Source organism: Ips typographus, linkage group LG3 (genome assembly GCF_016097725.1).
Source record: "Ips typographus isolate SLU linkage group LG3, UJ_Ityp_2.0, whole genome shotgun sequence".
NCBI lineage: Eukaryota > Metazoa > Arthropoda > Insecta > Coleoptera > Curculionidae > Ips > Ips typographus.
In genome coordinates, this window is record NC_138424.1 from 14,580,196 (window position 1) to 14,602,362 (window position 22,167).

The 22,167-nt window shown below is 33.2% G+C and overlaps 1 protein-coding gene across 1 annotated transcript in view; it reads left to right on the top strand.

Annotated features, from left to right (window-relative positions):
• Positions 1 to 2,281: 2,281 nt before the first annotated feature.
• Positions 2,282 to 22,167, top strand: part of ais (DExD-box helicase 52) — a 64,541-nt gene continuing 44,655 nt past the window's right edge. Inside the window, exons 1-5 of the mRNA XM_081976626.1 lie at positions 2,282 to 2,476; positions 10,191 to 10,318; positions 10,375 to 10,581; positions 10,636 to 10,809; positions 10,866 to 11,121. Coding sequence (XP_081832752.1) covers positions 10,235 to 10,318; positions 10,375 to 10,581; positions 10,636 to 10,809; positions 10,866 to 11,121 — 721 coding nt within the window. The 5' untranslated portion in view covers positions 2,282 to 2,476; positions 10,191 to 10,234. The remainder of the gene's footprint in view (positions 2,477 to 10,190; positions 10,319 to 10,374; positions 10,582 to 10,635; positions 10,810 to 10,865; positions 11,122 to 22,167) is intronic.

Sequence of the window (22,167 nt, forward strand, 5' to 3'; positions counted from 1 at the left end):
GGTTGTTTTTAACGTTATGTCATACGCCCTTTTTGCTTCGTTGTATCTTTGTCTATAGTTATTGTCAAACCTGGAGAGCATAAGCATATTATCCAGCCTGCGTTTGCATTCCAGCAAAAGAGGATCGGGGGGTGGCCTTTTACTTGACCTTGATTGTTAATGTATTCGGGGAAAGTGTTGGGGGAAACCTACAACAGTGTCTGCAAAGACACTCCACTGTTCATTTACATTACATTTTTCTACATTATACACATCCAACCAGTCTTGTTCTTAGACTGTCCAAAAAGTTGAGTTTATTTATATCCGAAAATATTCTGGAGTATACCGGCGGTTCTTTAACATCTATCAGAAACTCAATTCTCTGGGCAGTATGGTCAGATACAAAGCTTTCAAAAACGTCAGCTCTCAAAAAACCTGCACGCGAAAAGATGTTATCAATACAACTAGCACTATGTTCGAATATTCTAGTGTTTTCAAAAATTGTCTGATTTACATCAAAAGATCTCAGCAGTGACAGAAATTCTACTTTGTTTTTGTTCTCGTTTAAAAGTTCTACATTAAAATCGCCTGCAATAACTATTAGTTTGTTTTGTGAAAAGATTGTTGTTAACATAAGCTCTATTTTATCTAAGAAGAGAGATATGTCTCCCGAAGGTGGCCTATAGCAAAGTTTACCCTATAGCTACACACTCAAATATTCCATTACAATAGATTTGTCAGCAAAACGGTAGTCTAAACATTAATCAATTTCGCAGGTCCTGAAAGGTTTGCTGATGTGACCTTTTGTATTCAGTTAGACAATACTAGATGGTTGAAAAGCCCAGAGACAGAAAATAAAAAACCTACAGGGTAGTCGGACAGATAGAAAAACTGTCAAACGTGCGTTTTTTTAAATGGATACATCGGTGTTTTATGGTTTGTAATAATAGCTATTTATGAGTGTTAAAAGTGCGTTTTTAAGGCATAAAATGTCCTTGTAAGTGTTTCACAAATGTACCACAAAATTTATCAAATCAAATCAATACCTTTTTAGTAACTTAACAGGGACATTGAAAAACTAGGCCCTAAACTTATATCGCATAATATACTGGGGTTTTTTTGGACAAATGCATTTCTAAATACCTATATCAAATAGTTATTTGTATACCTAGGTCGTGAAATGGTATTTTTTCGGCCGAAAGAAAGTTTGTCGTCATCAACAATCTTGAGGACGAAAAAATTATTTCACGGCCGAGGTGTACACAAAATTTTTTGTTCAAACGATATTTATTTAGAAATTCTTAATTTTTGATAAATAAAATGAGAAGGGTCTAGCAATTACGGTGACGTTTATCGTTAAGATTGCTGGTTATGCATTGTTGATGTGACGTTAAATAATAGACTGACTCTGTCAGAAATATTTTCCATTTTTTCATTTACGCAAAAATGAAATTGGGAGACGAAGATTGCTGTACTGATATGGATGGGTGTACTGCTGTAATTGGTGCACACAGTGGTCACATAGAGAGATCGTAACCAGCAACCATAAGCGTAGACGGTGACATAGTGATTGTTAATTTACTTTTTCCCTGTATTTTTTTTTCGGACGTAGGGCCGTAAAAGTGCATTTTACGGCCGCTAAACTGTACGTGAAGTGAGTACTTCACGTCCGTTTGAACAAAAAACAATTTTCGAACCCTCTAGGTTAAACAAGTATCTACGGGTAGAATATTCGTAAATGCCTAATTACCAATGAATAAAAAAAATGTAAACATAGCAGGAAGGAGCAATAGCAATCAAAGAGGGGGACAGAAACAAGGGGGAGGCGGGGGGAGTAATATGGCGGCCGTCAACTTCCGGTTGGCACTATAAAACACTATTATTATTGTCCACTGTACAACTTAATTTAAATTTGCAAAACTCAACTGTTAAAGAACCACAAACAAACAAAACAAACTAACACTATACTACAACAAATACAAATTTTTGCGGGTTTGAAACTCCAAACTTTCAATGACTTTGCGTCAATTCAACTGCGCAGTAGGCGAATGCGCAATCAACTTCCGTCCCCCTCGCTTAATGCACAAACGGGTTATAATTTGTATTATTGTTACCTCCTGATACTTGTTCTTTTTACTCATTGCTAATTACTATACTAAATACGTTAACGTAAAACCGCCACGTTTACGTTCTTACTCACTTCATCTCTCTATTAACGACCACCTTTAATGTATTTGGCCAGACGCAGATAAAAGATGAGGTTGATGAGAAGAAGAACAAGAATACGTAAACACCATAACCTACAATTTGCTTTCTAAAAACGAATCTAACCTCAACACGTTTACACTGTGTTTTAGTTATTTGGTTTTCAAAGATTCAACATTTAAATTAAATCCAAGTGAAAGGAAGCACTGTGTGTTCTCAGATCAAAAGTGTTTCATAATTTATTATTTTTTACACTAGTTGAATAGTTAGACGGGGGTTTTTAAATTGAAAGGTAAGGTGAAGATGTGAGATATTGAATTGCTAATTGAAATCTCTTATTATTCTTCTATAAAATCAAAATTCTTTAAATGTGTTAGCCGAAAGGTTGTAGTTGAACAGTGAAGGAGTAGTTTGACTGTTGAAGTTGTAGTATTTTTTAGGGGTTGTTTTTGTTTTAGGTACCAGAAAACAACATTTTTATGACTCAAATAGGTAATGTGTTCTCACTGGAAAGCTTTGTTTTGTGTTTTTGAAGGTATATCTGGATCTGCATGTGTAGTGTAGGCTTGTTTCAAATTTTGTTCTCATTAACCATGTGCCATTTTGATTTTGCTGGCCAATTCAGTACACATTTTGAGGCACACTCAGACTGATGAAATTGTAACAAACTGTAGATTCAACATTATTAAGAAAATGTATGAATTATACAGGGTGTCTAAAAAGTCTGGAATATTTCAAATGTCTCGAAATATATACCGATTTTATTTTTCTCAAAGTTTGCATATAGTTCTCGATATAGTTAAATTAACTAATAGCAGATTTCATGAGGGTGAAATGAGCTTTGCAATTATAGAGGATCAGTCACAATGTATACTAAAATTCTTAATTCAAACCTAACACCCTGTATATGACTTCCAATTTTAAGAATACTCATTAAGTCTCGTCTCCACAATTTGAAGCTTAACTTCTCTAAAACCAATTTGATGCAGTTTGCCAAAACCTCACATGCCACAGAGTCAATGTTGGTCAGAGAGTGTGGCAGGTCAATTCCAACAGTGAGTAAAGTTTTTTTGGGCTGCACATTGATTCAGCATTGACCTGGGTACAACACATTTCCCAACTTTCTTACTCGGCATGTTCTATTTTAGTCAGATCCAGTCAGTAATCCAGTATGGAATTGTTTTCTGGGGGCCTCTTTTTAAGATTCAGGGATTTTAGGATGCATATTTTGTGCACACCCTAGGCTATTGTTTGAGCAATTTGAGGTCCTTTCGGTGTCATCTTTATATTTCATGTCATTGGTCATGTTTGTAAAAAAAAACAACTTTTACTTGTTCAGAAGTAACAATGACATGAATGATGCCAATATGGCAACCAGAGGGGGAGCCCAGTTAAGCCTACCCTTACACAGAACTAGTTTTTATGAGAGAGGTACTTACTATATGGTGATTAAAGCATATAGAAGGCTGCCAATTGAGTTAGAGCAATCTGAGTCTAGCATGAATACTTTTAAACACTCCCTTCACTAGTGGGTACATCAGCAATGTTTTTATTCTTTTAAGTTCGACAGTTAATCCAAGTTTTTAATGCTTTTTTCTTGGTCTTGTTAATGTTTGGCAATGTTTTCTCATATTCTTATGTTATATGTTATGTTTTCGGACTGTGGTTATTAAGTTTTCTTTTGGGTAGTGGCATGTTAGACCCACCTGCTTTCTGTGACGTTCCTTGGTTCTTATTAGGATATGGTTGGCAATAAAGGATATTATTATTATAAGACCAATTCAAAGATTTACAGTATTACTACTTTTTTCTTAGTATAGTTGGATTTTTACCTTTTGAGAATGACGTCATCTTTTTACATCTTTGTTTCTCGCATATCAAACATGTGAAATAAACAATTTTAGCAAAAAAGGCACGTTGTTAATTTTGCCGTCCTGTTAAATTAAAAACGTTGACATTTACTGTCACTTTGATTTAAACGAATATCAAAGGTATAAAAATGCTGTGCTACAATGAGAAGGCCCAAATGCTAATTCTAAATGTGCTGCTTTTTTTCGAGTACGAAAAGAAACAGTTTCCAGATGTCAACTGAAACTCTCATGATCACTCATTTTTCGAAGCATTTGTAGGTTAAAATTTGTGATCTAATTCCAGACATGCGTGTTTTTTCACCTGCTTGACGTCATTCTCAAAGGGTAAAATTTTGACTATATTAGTCAATTTTTTACAGTCAAAAACACCATTTTAAAAGGTAGGAAAATTTGATTAACAATTTATTTAATATCATACTAATTTTTATTATCTATACAGGGTGATACAAATTCGATGCATTAGCATTGCTATATCAGGAACTAGATAGGTATAGTTGATAGAGCTTTAGTTAAATGGAGGCTAAGTTGTGCATTTGATTGCTAAATAATTTGGTAAAAAACTTTGGTGAACTTTATAATTTTTTTTTAGTAGCTACATACCTCCCAAAACTAATAATGTGCCACACTCGTCAAAAAATTATACCTAGTATACTTAGGTACTTGTTTTTTTTTAAATATGCATTTAAGAATTAGGTTTTGCTCTTTTTAACCCTAAAAATAAAGTTTAAGCTGTTTCATCAAAACTCAACATTGAATTCAAACATGTGAGTATCTGAAAAATAAATAATTAACCAAAAACATATTTTTTTTTTTAAATAAATGATAGTACTATAAGAAACCTTCTCTTTTTTTTGAAGGAGCAATGAACCTAAGTAATAAATTATATCAAACTAAATTATCTACTCATTATTACAACATATCATTTTCAATTGCTCAATTTATTTCATCTTTATTTCAAATTGTGATTAGGATATAGTACAATGTACATTATCAACTAATACAAAAGAAATAGCGTCATGGTAAACTATGAACTATGTAGTACTTAAAGATACTTATATACATTTTCAGCGATTTCTTCCTAAATACAGATTTCAGAGAATAAGTAAAATTTATTTAACAGTTCTGCCTCTACAGAAATAATCATCTATTGTGTAGGGTTCTAATTCAATTTGTAAATTTTTTACTTCTTTTTTAAAACTTTTGTCCCTCAATGTTTTCAGTTTGTCTGGTAGGTTGTTAAATAGACGAATACACATATATTTTGTATTCTTCTCAGTGAGTGTTAACCTATGTTTTGGACAGTTTACATCTTTTTGTCTTGTGTTGTATGTATGATTGACATTGATGTTAAATAGATTTTGGTTCTTTTTAATGGGTCACATTGTATATGAGACGCTCATATACAGTGTGACCCATTTAGAATGGAAACACCCCTATAAAATTTTAGGTTATTAACCGATTTTAATGATTTTTTTTTTGAAATAATTAGGAATGAAATATCTATTACGGGAGAAAATTTTAAATATTTATTTCAGTTTTCAGGTCATATTACGATACTTTCCAAATGGAGAATTTTTATTAGCAATTTTTTTATTGAAAAAATTACTACGCCACTGGATCTATAGTACTTTCAAATAGCTGTGACCAAGATTTTTTTTTTTTTTTAGAAATTAATCAATTAATAATTAATAATAAACAAGTAAATAGTAACACCATTTCTATGGCAACAGTTGATGCAGGGTGTTCTTTTGTGACCGTTGGCTTAGAGGATTTTTGAATTTTAATTTGTCATAACTTTGTTATTAATGAATAGATTTTCATGAAATTTTGGTCACAGCTATTTGAAAGCACTATAGATCCAGTGGCGTAGTAATTTTTTCAATAAAAAAATCGCTAATAAAAATTCTCCATTTTCTATCAAGAAAAAGTATGGTAATATGACCTGAAAACTGAAATAAATATTTAAAATTTTCTCCCGTAATAGACATTTCATTCCTAATTATTTCAAAAAAAAATCATTGAAATCGGTTAATAACCTAAAATTTTATAGGGGTGTTTCCATTCTAAATGGGTCACACTGTATATAAATTGCATAAACTGTCATTATTTTATTTTTTTAAAGATGGATCTTCATGAATCTCTGTATTTCATTTTACAAATTAATCTAATGGCCATTTTTTGAATTACAAATACATGCTGTATTGAAGTATTTCTACCCCAAAAACATAATTGCATACTTCATAATTGATTCAAAGTTAGCAAAGTACAATATTCTAAGGGCTGCCAGGTTCAGATATCTGGAGACAATTTTAATTCCATAGCAAATTGAGTTTAACCTACCTAGCAGAACATTTATGTGATCAGACCAATCTAGAAATCCATCAATCTGCCCTCCCAAAAATTTTGTGTTCTTGGCTAGTTAGTGAGAAGGTGTATTTCATTAGGTTTGTTAAATGTACCTTGTTTTGTTGAAAAAATAATTACATTTGTTTTTTCCATATTTAAAGCTTTTAATTTATTTTATTTAAACCACTCAGAAGTCCTAATAAACAGATCTCTTCCAGACTGAATTAAAGTGCTGATTTCCTCCTAACCTACAAGTAAATTTGTGTCATCTGCAAAGTTGACAATTTTTTCATTTTCTTTTGCTATAGAATTTAGATCATTTATGTAAATTACAAAGAGTAGTGTCCCCAGAATACTGCCCTGGGCTATTCCGTGTTGATTTTCTTTTATATTTGATGTGTAAGGCTTGCCTTCCTTAAATAGTTTAACCTGCTGTTTCCTCCCCTTTGACGTGTTTAAACATAATTACCCTGTAATTATTTGTTTTAAATGAAAGCTGTTATCTATCTATCTATCTATGAGATAAGTAAGAATCAAACTTAGTGCCTTACTTATAACTCCATAGAGTTCCTAGTTTATGGTTTTCTATGTGTTCAAGGATATGACTTGTAGTCTGAAAAATTGCTGTTTGTACTGATCTTCCGGCAATGTAGCTGTGTGTATAAAACCAATTAAAAAATTTTTGAAAATGCTGGAAGGATGCTTATTGGTCTGTTTCCTATTTCATTTTCATCACTTTTCTTATAAATCGGTTTAAATTGAGCAATTTTCAACTGATCTAGAAAGCATCCCTACTTGAGACATTTATTTATTAAGTATGTTAGTGGTTTGATTATATATGTGGTAGTACCAATTTGACTATACTTGCAGGAATCTCATCTATACTTGTTAATTTGTTTTTTAATTTTGCTGAAAAATCACACAGTTCCTCTTTGTGGAAATTTGAAGTTTGTCCAATCTGGAAATTTGATAAGGAAAAAAATCTATATTGTGTTGTTAAAACATATTGTTAATTTTGCTACTTCTGGATCTTGCCAAACTAATTAATTATTAGGTTTTTAATGATTTAATAGTAGGATAGCCGTTTTTTAAGTATTTTTTATAAAATGGTGCAAAAAAGTTCACTTTTTTCAATGATTTTTAGTGCAAAATCGAGGAACTTTTAAGCCTTTTTTCTACGTGTGACACATAACGTCATCATTATGGGTTGCATACAACATTTTTTATAAAATCGTCTTGTTTGATTACAAAAGCACAGCAAATATAAAATACTGCAAAAAAGTAGAACTTTTTGTACTAAAAATCATTTTTTAGTACAAATTTTCTTATGTATGTTTGAAAATGATTAAATACTACTCTTTATATTTTGCTCATCACTGATGATGATGATAACAATGCAGTGTTACATCTTCTTCTTTCAGCAGCCCTTTTGCATCCACTCCTGGACATAAGCCTCCCCTTGCTGCTTCCATTCGGATCGGTTCATTGCCATCTGGGGCCATTTTCTTCTCCCTATTTCTTTTATATCGTCGATCCATCGTTTCCGTGGACGACCAGGACTTCTTTTATGTTGCCTTGGACGCCACTGTACTATATGTCTTGTCCATCTGTCATTGTCTTGTCGTGCCACATGCTCCACCCAACGCCATTTCTGACGTGCGATGTGCTCTATAACATAGTCGACTTTTGTTGTTTTTCTAATTTCCTCATTCTGTATATGATCCCTTAGGCTTACTCCCAACATAGTTTGCTCATTGTGTGGTTCTTAGTCTCTTCTTCTTCGTCGTATCTTCATGTCTGAAGCAACGTGGCACTATGGCTACTTGCAGCTCGTAACCTTATGCTTCCAAAGGTGGCGATCCTCAGCCTCGCGGAGGTCCGTTTGCACTGGTTTACCCGTGATGTTGTAAAATAAAAAAGTTGTTGAAAAATAAGCAGTGGCGGCAAGCAGTGGTCATTAACATCACATAATAAGTAGGTATAAAGCCTAGTTTCTAAAACAAAATTTAGTTTTAGTAATAGTATTAATATTAGTTAAAGACCAAAGAAATTAATAAAAAAAAATTAATTTTAGTATTAGCAATAATTGAATTTACTTAAAAACCAAAATTTCTTATGGCTAATACTAAAATTAAATCTTTTTGCATTTTTTGCACCTGCTGTATTGACAACCTAGCATTGACATATGAATATTATCACAAAAATGATGATGTTATTGACTTTTTCGTTTTTGTTTTGGGTGCCGGCTTAAAGAAAATGGACTGCGGCTACAAGCTACAACTTTTTATTTAATATTTACTATTTATGTACTGGCACTTGTCAGTCTATATGTCCTGTAGTTCGTCCAAAAGTTTATCATTTATAACACCTAGAACAAAAAAGTTGTTCCAAATTTGATCAAAATTGCTCCAACGCACAGAGGGGCAAGATTCAAAATTTGTGGCAGAAATGTTTATTACCAGAATTCTAATAAATTAAAGGTTTGGCATTAAAAATAATATTTAATTTATTAAATTTGACATAATTATAACATTAAACTGGGTAAAATTCTATGATTATTATAATTTTTTCTGCATCATTAAAATATTCAGAAAAAAAAAAACAAATGTGAGTTTGTTTCCTGGGCTTGATTTTAAAGAAAATACCTATATTTTTATTGAGTATCTTGATTCAGAGAGTTTTTTTTCTTAAATTCGGCATTAGTTAGAATTTCTTTTATTGGTCAACTAAATTTCTACTCAAAAATATATTTATTCTTTCTTATGGTAGTTTTCGCAGCATAATCGATTTTGAGAAATAGTATAATAATAGTTTATTTTGCTTGTTTTAGAGGTACACATACATAACAATACATGATCACATCCTTAAATTGTGAAATTACCTCTGCTGCTGAAATAACCTCGGCCTCGGCCTCGCCTCGCCTCGTTTCTTCAAGTAAAATGATTAACACAGGAAAGTCAACGTGTCATTGTTTCCATACCATAAGTCAGGACTGGCAAAACACTTGTGTTGAAAACCTTTTTTTTTAGGTTGATAGGAGGTGTTGGATTTCTTAATGTTGTTCCCAATTTTCCTACAGCAGCCCATGTTAGTCGAATACGCCTTGTTATTTCGGCTTTTTTGATTTTCTTTACCCAGTGTTATGGTGTGTCCTAAATATGTGTATTCGTTGACTTTCTCTATTTGTTGTCCTTCTAAGTGTACGTCGCCGGGATCTGCAGTCAACAGTTTGGTTTTATCGATGTTCATGTTTAAACCGATTTTTCCCGACTCTCTCGTTGTTTGCCAACAGTCTTCTGAATACGTCCTCCAATGCAAGGGTAAATAACTTAGGGGATATTGTGTCTCCTTGTCGGATGCCTCTGTTAATTGGTATTAGATTGGTTGTTACATCTTCTTCCACTTTAACTGTGATGGTCGCCTCTTTGTAATCTATAAAAGTGAGATGACGCTACGGACTCTTTTCTATGTTTGATGATGCTTACGGTGCTACGTCCCCAGCCTGATCACTCGACTGATATTCATCTAGTTTGCGCGGAAGCCTGTTTGTAAGAATCTTGGTAAGGAGCTTATAAGGATGGGGCAATAAGCTTATTGGGAGAAAGTTGCTGAGATTTAATTTGTCTCCTTTTTTGTGCAACAAGATTACTTGGGCATTTTGCCATGTTTTTGGTATACAACCGATGTGAAGACATTTGTTCATTAAGATTTTCATGGAATCCATTGTGGTTGTGTTACATAATAATCCGTTATTAACAATATCAATTATTTTTTTGATTTGATTTACAGATATCACTACTCTTGTTAATTGGATGCGCTAACTAGTCATAGTTATGGATGCCTATGATATATTTAAGAAGCTCACAGCAGGTTTAAAATTTCCCAAATCTTCTATGTTGAACAAAACTTCTTCCAAGGTAATGTAATTTTTTTTGACTTAATGAACGTTCAGTCAGAAAACTGGTTATTTTAGGCGAACATTTTGAAGCCTAAACCAATTAAAACTGAACCCCTAGAAGAAAATTCTGATAAGACACAGAAAACTCAATTAGATGATGGTATAACTTTGTTGAGTGATTTAAACAATTATTCAAATGACAGTGGTAGAAAAGGCAAAAAACGGAAACATTTAAGCGAAGAAGAGCAACAGAAAAAGAAACGGTTATTACAAGAAGAGGAGGTGCTATTTTTACTACATTTTTAAACAATTTTGATTTACAATTTTGTATTTTAGGTGAATCGCTATAGAAATCAAAACGCAATTACAGTATATGGAAAAAATGTTCCGGATCCTGCTAGGAGTTTTGAGGACTTCAAAGTAGATCAAACACTTGTAGAAAACTTAAAAAAATGTGGCTACACTGAACCGACTCCGATTCAAATGCAGGCAGTGCCTACTATGTTAGAAGTGAGTAATTGCCTGTAAATATGATTTGTTTTTATTTTAATTTGATGTGGATTTAGGGGAGGCAGTTGTTAGCTTGTGCTCCGACTGGTTCGGGAAAAACAGCAGCGTTTTTAGTACCAATTCTTCAGCAGCTGAAAGAGCCACAGAAACAAGGTTTTCGAGCTCTGATTTTGTGTCCCACCCGAGAACTGGCTAGTCAAACTCAGAGAGAGTGTGTCCGACTGTCTGAAGGAAAGGCTTTCAGGATACATATAATCAGCAAAATTAACAAAGCTCTCACTCAGTATGGCCCAAAAAGCAACAAAAAGTTTGGTAAGTCTTTTTTACAATCTGTACCGTATATGACAGCAAATACTTTGTGCCATTCTAAACTACAACAAAAGAGGATTTACTGAGTAAAAATCAAATTTGATTTTTGATTTGATGAGCGCTATTGCCAGTTTAATATAAGGGGTTTTTTAATATTTGCCAAAAATTTTAATCATCGATTCTACGTCGAAAAGTAATATACCAGGTGTCCAAGAGCACCCTGGACATAGGAGATTAACATGGGAAAACGGTTTTGATTTTTTTGCGCCTGTACGGTTGATTTGATTGAAAAATCGTATTAATGAAAGTTGTAGTACCTATCACGGACTAGTTTTCTGATTTTTTTTCAGATCTGTAACTTGAGTCCTTTCGTCGTAAAACACGAACAAAAATTCGAAAATTTTAAATTTTTACCTGCACTGTATAAGCGGTTGTCGAGCAACCGTACCAGCAACAATGATCTGTTTACCCGTTGCCCGACAACCGCCTATACAGGGTAATTCAAATTCGACCCTCACCATTGGGATCTCGGAAACTATAAGAGATACGAGAAAGTTTAAATTGGGGCAAAGTTGCGCAATTTAAAGCTCAACCAAATGCTGTTTTAAAAATTTTGATTTTCCGAGTACTTCCGAAGATATCCGAAAAAAACTGAAAATTTGATTTTTTGTTTTTATTTATTTCTAATCTTATTTGAAGAGATATTCCAAAACTAAAAGCACCTTTTCATTGCCACTTTTTCTCAGCTATTCGATGATGGATTCAAATTTGCCACACCACGTTTCGTTTTTTGGCAGCCATCATCAACTTTCTTTTTTCTTATGGGCGCCATATTGGATTTTTAGCCCACCAAATAGTACGTTTTATTCTGATTTTAGTGATGTATAATAACTTATGATTTGCTTCATAAATAACAAAATAATTCAATAAAAACTATTTTTACTTTAGTTATTGGTTTTGAGTTAATGGGCCGTTTTAAAAAATGTCATTATTTGACAGTACTTCATCATTAGAGCTTTTAGAGATTTTATCTTTGTTACCTTTGAGTGAATGAGATCTTTTATGAAGATTACTTGGTAGTACTTGTCACACGCAATTGGCCTGAACATACTTAGTCACAAAGGTGTACACGTGACTTAAACCGGTTTATTCACTCGAAGAGCTTAGGCCACTCGCTACGCTTGTGGACCTAGTTGTTCTTTTCGTGAATAAAAAATGGTTTAAGTCACTTGCTGTATAAATAACTATTAAATCACTCTGAATGACATTCGCTTATTTACAGATGTAAACAAACAAACATCAATGTTACATCTACGGGGCGCGGTGCAAATAATAGAACTGTAATTTTAGTTTTTTTTTTTAATATAAAAAGTCGAAATTTAATAAAATACTGTATAAGACACGTGACTTAAACCGGTTTATTCACTCGAATAAATATGAATGAATAAAAAATGGTTTGTCACTTACTGTATAAATAACTACAAACTTGCACTTAACATTATAAAAAATTTAAATTTGGCAAAAAATGAAGTTCCTAAAATGATGATCTTTCTCTTGGAAACATAAATAAGCCTTTTAAGTTAGAGATAATGCTAACAAATCTCTTTTTCTGATTAACCTAAATAGTTCAGCAATGTTTGTATAATAATAACATTTTCTGCGGGGGTTTCTTTTCTAGATACATTTTTAACTATGATTGACGCTCTAATGATCGTCCGAATTATCGTGTTTGACAAGTACTGTCAAATAATGACATTTTTTAAAACGGCCCATTAACTCAAAGCCAATAACTAAAGTAAAAATAGTTTTTATTCAATTATTTTGTTATTTATGAAGCAAATCATAAGTTATGATACATCACTAAAATCAGAATAAAACGTACTATTTGGTGGGCTAAAAATCCAATATGGCGCCCATAAGAAAAAAGAAAGTTGATGATGACTGACAGAAAACGAAACGTCGTGTGGCAAATTTGAATCCATCATCGAATAGCTAGGAAAAAGTGGCAATGAAAAGATGCTTTTAGTTTTGGGATATCTCTTCAAATAAGGTTAGAAATAAATAAAAACAAAAAATCAAATTTTCAGTTTTTTTCGGATATCTTCGGAAGTACTCGGAAAATCAAAATTTTTAAAACAGCATTTGGTTGAGCTTTAAATTGCGCAACTTTGCCCCAATTTAAACTTTCTCGTATCTCTTATGGTTTCTGAGATCCCAATGGTGAGGGTCGAATTTGAATTACCCTGTATAGTGCAGGCCAAAAGTTTAAATTTTCTCATTTTTGTTCGTGTTTTACGACGAAAGGGCTCAAGTTAGCGATCCGAAAAAAATACAGAAAACTAGTCCGTGATAGGTACTACAACTTTCATTAATACGATTTTTCAATCAAATCAACCGTACAGGCGCAAAAAAATCAAAACCGTTTTCCCATGTTAATCTCCTATGTCCAGGGTGCTCTTGGACACCTGGTATACCTTAATCAATGGGGATTTTTTATATTTATTTATTTTTATGTAGACTTTTTGACTTATGATTCAACGACAAATACTCTTATTGATTTCGCTAAGTCATCCGGTTTTGCGCCTCTAAGTTCTACCCCAACTCATAGTCATTCTTGTCTTGACAATATTTTCATTAATTTTGAAGGGTCGCGTGCTTGCACAAGCAACCTATATCTGTCTGACCACCTGACTGTGTCTGCAACAGTTCCAATTTTAGATGTCAGCCCAACAAATATCTTAAGCACGATCAGACCTATTACTGAACAAGGCCTTTTTACCCTCCATAATTTGATCAGTCTTGTTGATTCGTCTTTCCATCCACTGAAGACAAGTATAATCTGTTCGTAAATATTTGAAAAAACAACATAAATACTGCGTTTCCTGAAAAAAATATTTAAACAAAAAAAACTTTCGCTGGGGCTAAGTTGGTATAATAATGATCTAGCAAACAAAAGAGATACATTACATTTAGTTACCAAGTAATGCAAAGCAAAAAAAAAACACTCCAGAAATAAATAAATTGAAATATCGTCTTAAACATTCCTACCAGGAAGATACGAGGAAGAATGATGCATACACTGAATATTTAAAGACAAATAGTTTCCAACCTACTGCAATATGGAAGGTAGTTAAAGAGAATCTTTTAAGAAATAAGTCTCCATGTGATAATTTGATTTATTATACCTCTATGTTCTAACCAATATTTTACACACATTGCTTGAAATATAGTGGACAATTTACTTGAGCCTAAGACTACTTTTGACTCATTTAATTACAGTTATGCTATGAGATTGACTTTCCCTTCAGTAACATTTTCATTTTTGCCTATAACTCAAATAGAACTTAGGGATTTAACTGACAAAATAAAAAATAAAAATGGTCTTGACTATCATAATATGAATTTAAAAATTATTAAAAGCATTATGAATCTTCAATTTCAGTATTAGAGACTCTAAAAGTGTCAAAAGTGGTACCCTTTTTTAAAAAAGGTACTACTGATGAACTCACGAATTATCGGCCTGTCTCTGTTATACCGATTTTGTCTAAACTGCTTGAAAAGGCACTTACAGGCAGTAACAGAATTAGCAATTTTTTTGAGAGTCACAAACTTTTCGCTGAATGTCAGTTCGGATTTCGTAATGAAAAATCGACGACTATGGCTATCAACAAACTTGTTGAATTATTTAATACCAGTTTCGACGCTGGGGACTACTGTGATTTACGCAGATGATACAACCAGAGTTAGAAAGGCTGAAAATATCGATTCTTTGAATGGTCACCTAAGTGAGTCTCAAACTATTGTCACTAATTGGTTTGTGGCCAACCAGTTGAGCATGAATGATGAAATGAATCAGAAGCTAATTCTGTCTACTCGTGCTACCAATAATATTCCCAACGATCCTATCAAATTTCTTGGAGTTAAAATTGATTTAAAACTCTCATGGAAACCACATCTGAAGAAGCAATCAAAAAAGCTTCAAAAGAAGCAGCTTTGACGGTTTATTTTGCTTGTGTGCACTCTAAAATTTCCTATGCTATTCTAGCCTGGGGACATGCGGCTGATACAGTGACAGTGTTTGCCCTGCAAAGAAGGGCTATTAGAATCCTCAGTAATATCGGTTACAGAGACAACTGCCGATTTTATTTTTCAAAATTAAAAATTTTGACTGTATATTCACTATACATTTATCAATGTATCGTACATGTTAAAAATTATGAAAATTCATATAACACACACGGAAGCATCCATTACCATCATACGAGAACCAAAGGGAATATACATACGAACTTTTGTAGAATTCATAAATTGAGAACTGGGATATATTATTACGGTCCTAAATTCTTCAATCTGTTGCCATCTCACATAAAATTGTTACCTTTTTTGCAATTTAAAACAAAAATAAAAAATATTTGATTGTTAAATAAATAATCAATGAATTTCTTATTAATGACTTTTCTAATTTTTTATAGTTTACATAAATGAAGCATTATATAGATTTAATATTTTTATATTATCAAATTCAGTGACTATTTTGACGTGTGTAAACCTTTTGTGTAAGCACGTATAAATTTTGTTTGTAACAAATAAGACAGTTGATGATGACTAGAAAAAAACGAAACGTCGTGTGGCAAATTTGAATCCATCATCGAATAGCTGGGAAAAAGTGGCAATGAAAAACATGCTTTTAATTTCGCGATATCTCTTCAAATAAGGTTAAAAATATATATGAACAAAAAATCAAATTTTCAGTTTTTTTCGGATATCTTCGGGAGCACTCGGAAACTCAAAATTTTTAAAACTGCATTTGGTTGAGCTTTAATTTGCGCAACTTCTTCCAAATTTAAACTTTTTCTAATCACTTATAGTTTCCAAAATCCCAATGGTGAGGGTCGAATTTGAATTATCCTGTATATGGTTTTGCATCCGGGTCTTCATTTAATATTTCTTTGTACACATCCACTATAAATTGCTTTTCTTCGGGAGACGAATGGTCTAATTCCAATTATTGCCTTCGCATTTTGCTGGGGAATTATTCAAATTGGGGCACTGGTTCTTATGGTTGGATCTTCTAGTGGTGTAGTATCAAAAACAACTTTTTTGTGATATTAATACACTGCCAGACGAGTTTAGACTCAAAAAAACTTTAAAAATTCTGATACAACAAAAAACTTTAGGATTCTAAAGAATCAGATTGACAGTGATTAACCTGAAAATTCAAATGGTGGCCGAGCCGGAGTTTTTTGACATAACTTGTTTTTTTTTTATGATTTCTGCTGTGTAAATTATACCGCTAATTGCCAATAACATTTGACCACTAGTGCCAACCTAATTCGTAATCACTTGTTTTTAAGTAGACTATTGGCGTTTCAAGATAAGAGATACTCTTTCAGGAGGCGAACTCCGTAACGATGTAGGAAATAGAAAACGCATAGAAATAGACAAGAAAGAAAACCAAATTCTTTCTATTAACTGTTGGTACTCTCTAAGCTATTTTCTATCACATTCGGCTGACACCGTCAACAGAAAACGGAAACTTATCGGTCCTAAAAACATTGACTAATTTCTAGTAATAAATCTAGGGCTTTTACTTGTTTCGTCGTATTCAGGGTTAATGACAAGTATCAATGACAATAATTTGAATAATTCTACGTTTTTACTACTTTTTTTCAGTAATTAATCATATTTTTAAGTTTACATTCTAAAATAATTTGTTTTGCTGCCATTTTTGTTCTTGGTTTTATTTATTGTAGTTCTGTCTCTTCAGTTTCTTATTTTCTTTTTGGACCATTAATATTTTTCAGTTGCTTGTAAACAATTTGTATGCATTTTGTGAAGAAAGTAGGATGGGACTTTAGGATGTGTTGATGGAACCCATATAGCCATAACACAACCATTCCATCATGAACAGCTTACACCTCAAAAACAATAACTAATAGATGCAAGGGGGGTGCAAACACAATCAAATGTTGGGGACCCTTATTGACACAATGTTGACACTGACGGGCATAAAGGTTAAAAAACAAAACATTTGAATTTTAGAAGACGACGGAAAAGAAAGATTGGTAAATACAAAATTTCATAGCCGCAAGAGAGATAAAATCATAGCAAGACCTCATTTGGTCTTTCTATTTTACACAACCCGAATAGCTACGTTGAGTGCCGATCTTCACCAATTGAAACGTAGAGAGTACCATATATTACGATAGAGAAGGGTTTTCTATGATAGCAAAGAAATTTCCTTGCTATTCGTTAGAGAGTTCGCCTTCTGGTGATCAGTTTTGGGCATTTCAGCTGTCATTTCTCCGTTTGTTTATGTTGATTTTGGTTAGGAATTTAGCACTGGTTTCATAAATATGAAGAGACAGTGTCATATTATTTATAATGTTAGGTTAGAAACGGGTTGCCCGGTTTTAGTTCAACTGGTGCTGCGATCTTAACTTGAAACGCCAATAGTAGGCGAAAAGTTTTTGATATTGGCCTATGGACATTAAGTTTTTAATCAAATGTACACAGAAATCGAACTAAACACAAAGCACTTATCGCAAATACAGTATCAAAATAAATGGAAATGATAATTGGCGGATTGCATCGACGTAATTAAGGGAACCCTAAGGTTCACCTAGGCTAAGTTGTGATTTGACTGTGATGGCTAATGTGCAAAATGTCATAGACAAATTAAAACCTAGTCTAGGGTGTCCTTAAATATGTCGGTGTAATCGGCCCTAACATGTGTACAATGACCGCTGACTGTTACGTCACATCTCTTATCTCATTTCATTAGACGAGGATTATACTTACAGCTATTGTCAGTTTGACGGGTCAACTAATGTCAGATTATTTTAACGTTTTTATCAGTTTATTAAATAAACTGCGCGAGTCACTAGAGTCAAAATTGTACCCATCTAGAATGACGTCAAACAGGTGAAGAATGACTATATCTTTTGCTCGGATCGTGCCTTTAAGCGATTTTTTTTTACGTATCAACATAAATTACAGCTTGATAATTAACAATATTTTTCACTTTTACTAAGATTACTGACTGATTTTCCAGTTGGAGATAGTTTTCTGTGGCTATTTATAGTTTTTGGTCTATTTCCATTTAAAACCAATAGTTTGCATCATATTTGCAAAGCAGAAATGGCAAGTTTTCAAATGTTCTCCAACTTGGTCCAATAACTATTTTTTCAAAATTTCCATTCTTACATAATAATTCTGCTTTAGTTAGCATTCATTAATTTGATCTCTCATTGTGTTCTTGATAAATATAATTATTTTGGTTTTTCTGACCGACATTTTCTTAGAAATGTTGGTGAAATAGGAGTCGTCAGCTTAAATTCCAGCTTTTTTTATTTAGGCATAGGGTAGCAGTACTCACTTTTGAAGCCCGTGATGCTCTATCATACACATTGGAGTAATCAATTCGGATGACATCTTAAAACGGTTTCGTTCCGTGCTCGTAAAAAACCACGAAAGCCGTATCGTATTCATGTCTGTTTTGTTGGCAGCTACTGAAGTAGATCCTGGACAAATAATTGTTCCTGTGAAAAATGCTTCCTAAGGGATATACAGTCCTTCAAATTTCAGTTAAAAAAATCGGGTTTTTGTCATATCTGTCAGACCGTTGGAGCAATTTTGATCAAATTTGGAACAACTTTTTGGTTCTAGGTGTTATAAATGATAAACTTTTGGACGAACTACAGGACATATAGACTGACAAGTGCCAGTACATAAATAATAGTAAATATTAAATAAAAAGTTGTAGCTTGTAGCTGCAATCCATTTTCTTTAAGCCGGCACCCAAAACAAAAAGGAAAAAGTCAATAAAATCATGTGGAAGCTATAATTTTTGTGATAATATTCATCTGTCAATGCTGGGTTGTCAATACCGCAGGTGCGAAAAATGCAAAAAGATTTAATTTTAGTATTAGCCATAAGAAATTTTGGTTTTTAAGTAAATTCAATTATTGCTAATACTAAAATTAATTTTATTTTATAAACTTCTTTGGTCTTTTACTAATATTAATACTATTACTAAAACTAAATTTTGTTTTAGAAACTAGGCTTTATACCTACTTATTATGTGATGTTAATGACCACTGCTTGCCGCCACTGCTTATTTTTTATTCAGCCAGCCAAACACTGGATAATTTATTTTATAAAAATTTGGCTGCAAAAAGTGATTGGTCCTTCAAAACATAAGTTGACAAGCGTGTGGTCACGTCACTGAACAATTTTGACAAATATTATTACATAATGAGTATTAATTTCATAAGTACTTGTTCCCAATTTGATCAAAATTGCTCCAACGGTCTGACAGTTATAACAGAATAACCATTTATTAAACTGCACTTTGGATGGCTGTATCTTTCTCAGAAAGCGTTTTTAGGAAAATGATATAATGTATGTCAATTTATTTTTTGATGTGCTATCGAATGGTGTGCAACTTAAAAGTGTTAATAAGTTCCGTCTCTCTAATCGTTAGCTTCATGTATGAAGCGTCGTGATCCTATGTTAGTCTCACGTTGCCCTGGAAATATTTTCCTGTAAACTGCTTCACCTGGTCCAGCCATCGTTTTGGAGAACGTCCTCTAGGTCGTGTTTCTTCTACCTTCCCTTGGACCATAAGTTTTTCGAGATTGTCATCTTTCCTCCTGCTGACATGTCCAAAATACCTGAGAATCAGTTGTTTGATTTTAGTTGACAATCTGACTTGGATGTTAAGTTCTTCGAGTATGGATACGTTAGTTCTGCGGTCTGTCTAGGGAATCCTCGGTAGTCTTCTCCAGACCTACATCTCAAACGTATCCAACTTGGCGATGTCTGTGGCTTTTAAAATCCAGGATTCTGCTGCGTATAGCGCAATTGGAAAAACGAGGGTGTTTACTAATTTGTATTTTATTGTGGTTGTTATATGCCGATCTTTCCAAATTTTGTTGAGTTTGGTCATGACCGTTTTGGCAAGAGCTATCCTTCTTCTGATTTCTTGACTTGATCCGCCATTTCTGCTGATGTGGGCACCTAGATAAGTTATTTCCTCCACGTTCTCGACATCTTTAATATTAGGGATTTATTCCATGCTGTGCGTGCGATCTATTAACATAAGTTTCGTTTTCTGACGGTTCAGTTGTAGACCGAACTCCAAGTTCACTCTCTCTACTCGCTCAATAAAACTCGACATTTCCTGCTCATCTTTGGCGATAAGTGTGATGTCATCAGCGTAGCGGACATTATCCATCCTTCTGCCACCTATGACAACTCCGCGTGCCACGTTAACCAGTACATTAATTTTTTGGGTAATTTTTAAAACCTTGTCATTTTGGAACAAAATAGCGGATTTTATTGCCGTTTGGACTGTCATTGGGCTTGATTTATTGGTATTTTGCTGACAAAAGGCGCGTGCAAAAACGGAAAATTTTGTAGTAGTCCCTATTTGACAAATATTTTTTTTTGGTTTTTGTTTTGAAATGACAAAGTGTTATTTAGGTCAATATCTCGGGACGTTTTTGGTCATTTCCCAATTTCCGTCCCATGTTCGACAAATATTGATTTATCCGAAAAAGACAACATTGTAGTGCTCAACTTCGAATTAAGTTTATAGATTTTTTTGTGACACAGAATGTTAATTGGAAAACGGCCAAAAACGTTACCGAGATATGGACCTAAATAACACACTCTGTTAAAATAAAACCAGAAAAAAATGGTTAAGTGGGGACTACTTGAAAATGTATCTTTTTTGCCCCCTTTTACAGTGCATTTAAGTAAAAGTTTTTGACGTTAGGAAGAAGCTTAATAATATCCCAAACCGCATCAAAACCTGTTGTTTTGTTTCGAAATTGCGAGAACTAAAAAGTGACTCAAAAAATAGCAGCCTTAATATATGAACTAACATCTAAAAGTAAGGTAAAAACTAGTTTTCGATAATCCGAGTGAACCAATGTGCGTTCATAGCTCAGTGGAACGACGTTACCACTGAAAGGTAGAGCTCGTTGGTTCGAGTCTAGTTGAATGCTGAACAAAGTGTATACCTAATTTTTTCTTCATCTTCGAATCGCATAAAAATTTGTTTTCAAATATAAGTTTTACTTTTACTTTTACTTATTTCAGTGCTTTAATTATTACATTCAGTTTACAGTGTGTTTGACAAATGGTGCGACTGCGACCACCCCTTAACTTTCTTCAGCAATGATAACTGTGACAACGAAAAACAAAGTGTTCCTTAACACTCTTTCGAATACCCTATAATAGTTGATTTACAGGATCTACTAATTTTTGGTGTAGAGCCACCCCATTAACTGTTGGTCGCACCATTTTTAGATATTTTCAAGATACCTAAATCTTAAGTTGAGACATTTTACCTTTAAAAATGGGTCATTAAATTACCCGCTTAATAATATTACTTACACATTAATTTAACATTAAAGATAATGTTAAGTAATCCGAAAGTTCTTTTTGCGTGTCCATAAAACTTTGCCGGCTGTCTAGAATCTGGTAGTTTATCATGTTTAAAAAGGGAACTTTATGGTCCAGACTTTCCGTTGAGTCATTAAAAATTAAAAGAGAGCTAAAGTTGAATAGATCATTAATGTTGTTACGGTTTATTTCACTTTCTCATCTTCTATGTAGGTCAAGCGTTTTTCTTTCAAATGTGAATCACCCACCCGTTCTGGAAAAACGCGACTTTGAAATTACAAATCTCTAGTTCTTGTACTTGTCGTTCCACTATAATATTCCTGGAACCGTGCAGAGATTTCGCTGTCCTGTTGACCAATATACTGTTCTTTATTCGTTACGACTCAAGCGTAATAGTTTTCAAAGGATCGTTAAGTTAATTGCATAGTTGAGTGCAGGGTGAATCTATGCGATAGGCAAGTCTAATTGGATTACATCTGTATGCACTTTATTTTAGACATGATGACGTAGCGTTTTAGAGCTTTCTGTTTTTACGTTTTATTCCACACAAAACTATGCTCAACTTATTTAAGTAGGTATATTTTGACATTTTTTTGGTATTGTCACTGTAATTACAATTTAGAATATTTTCACTCA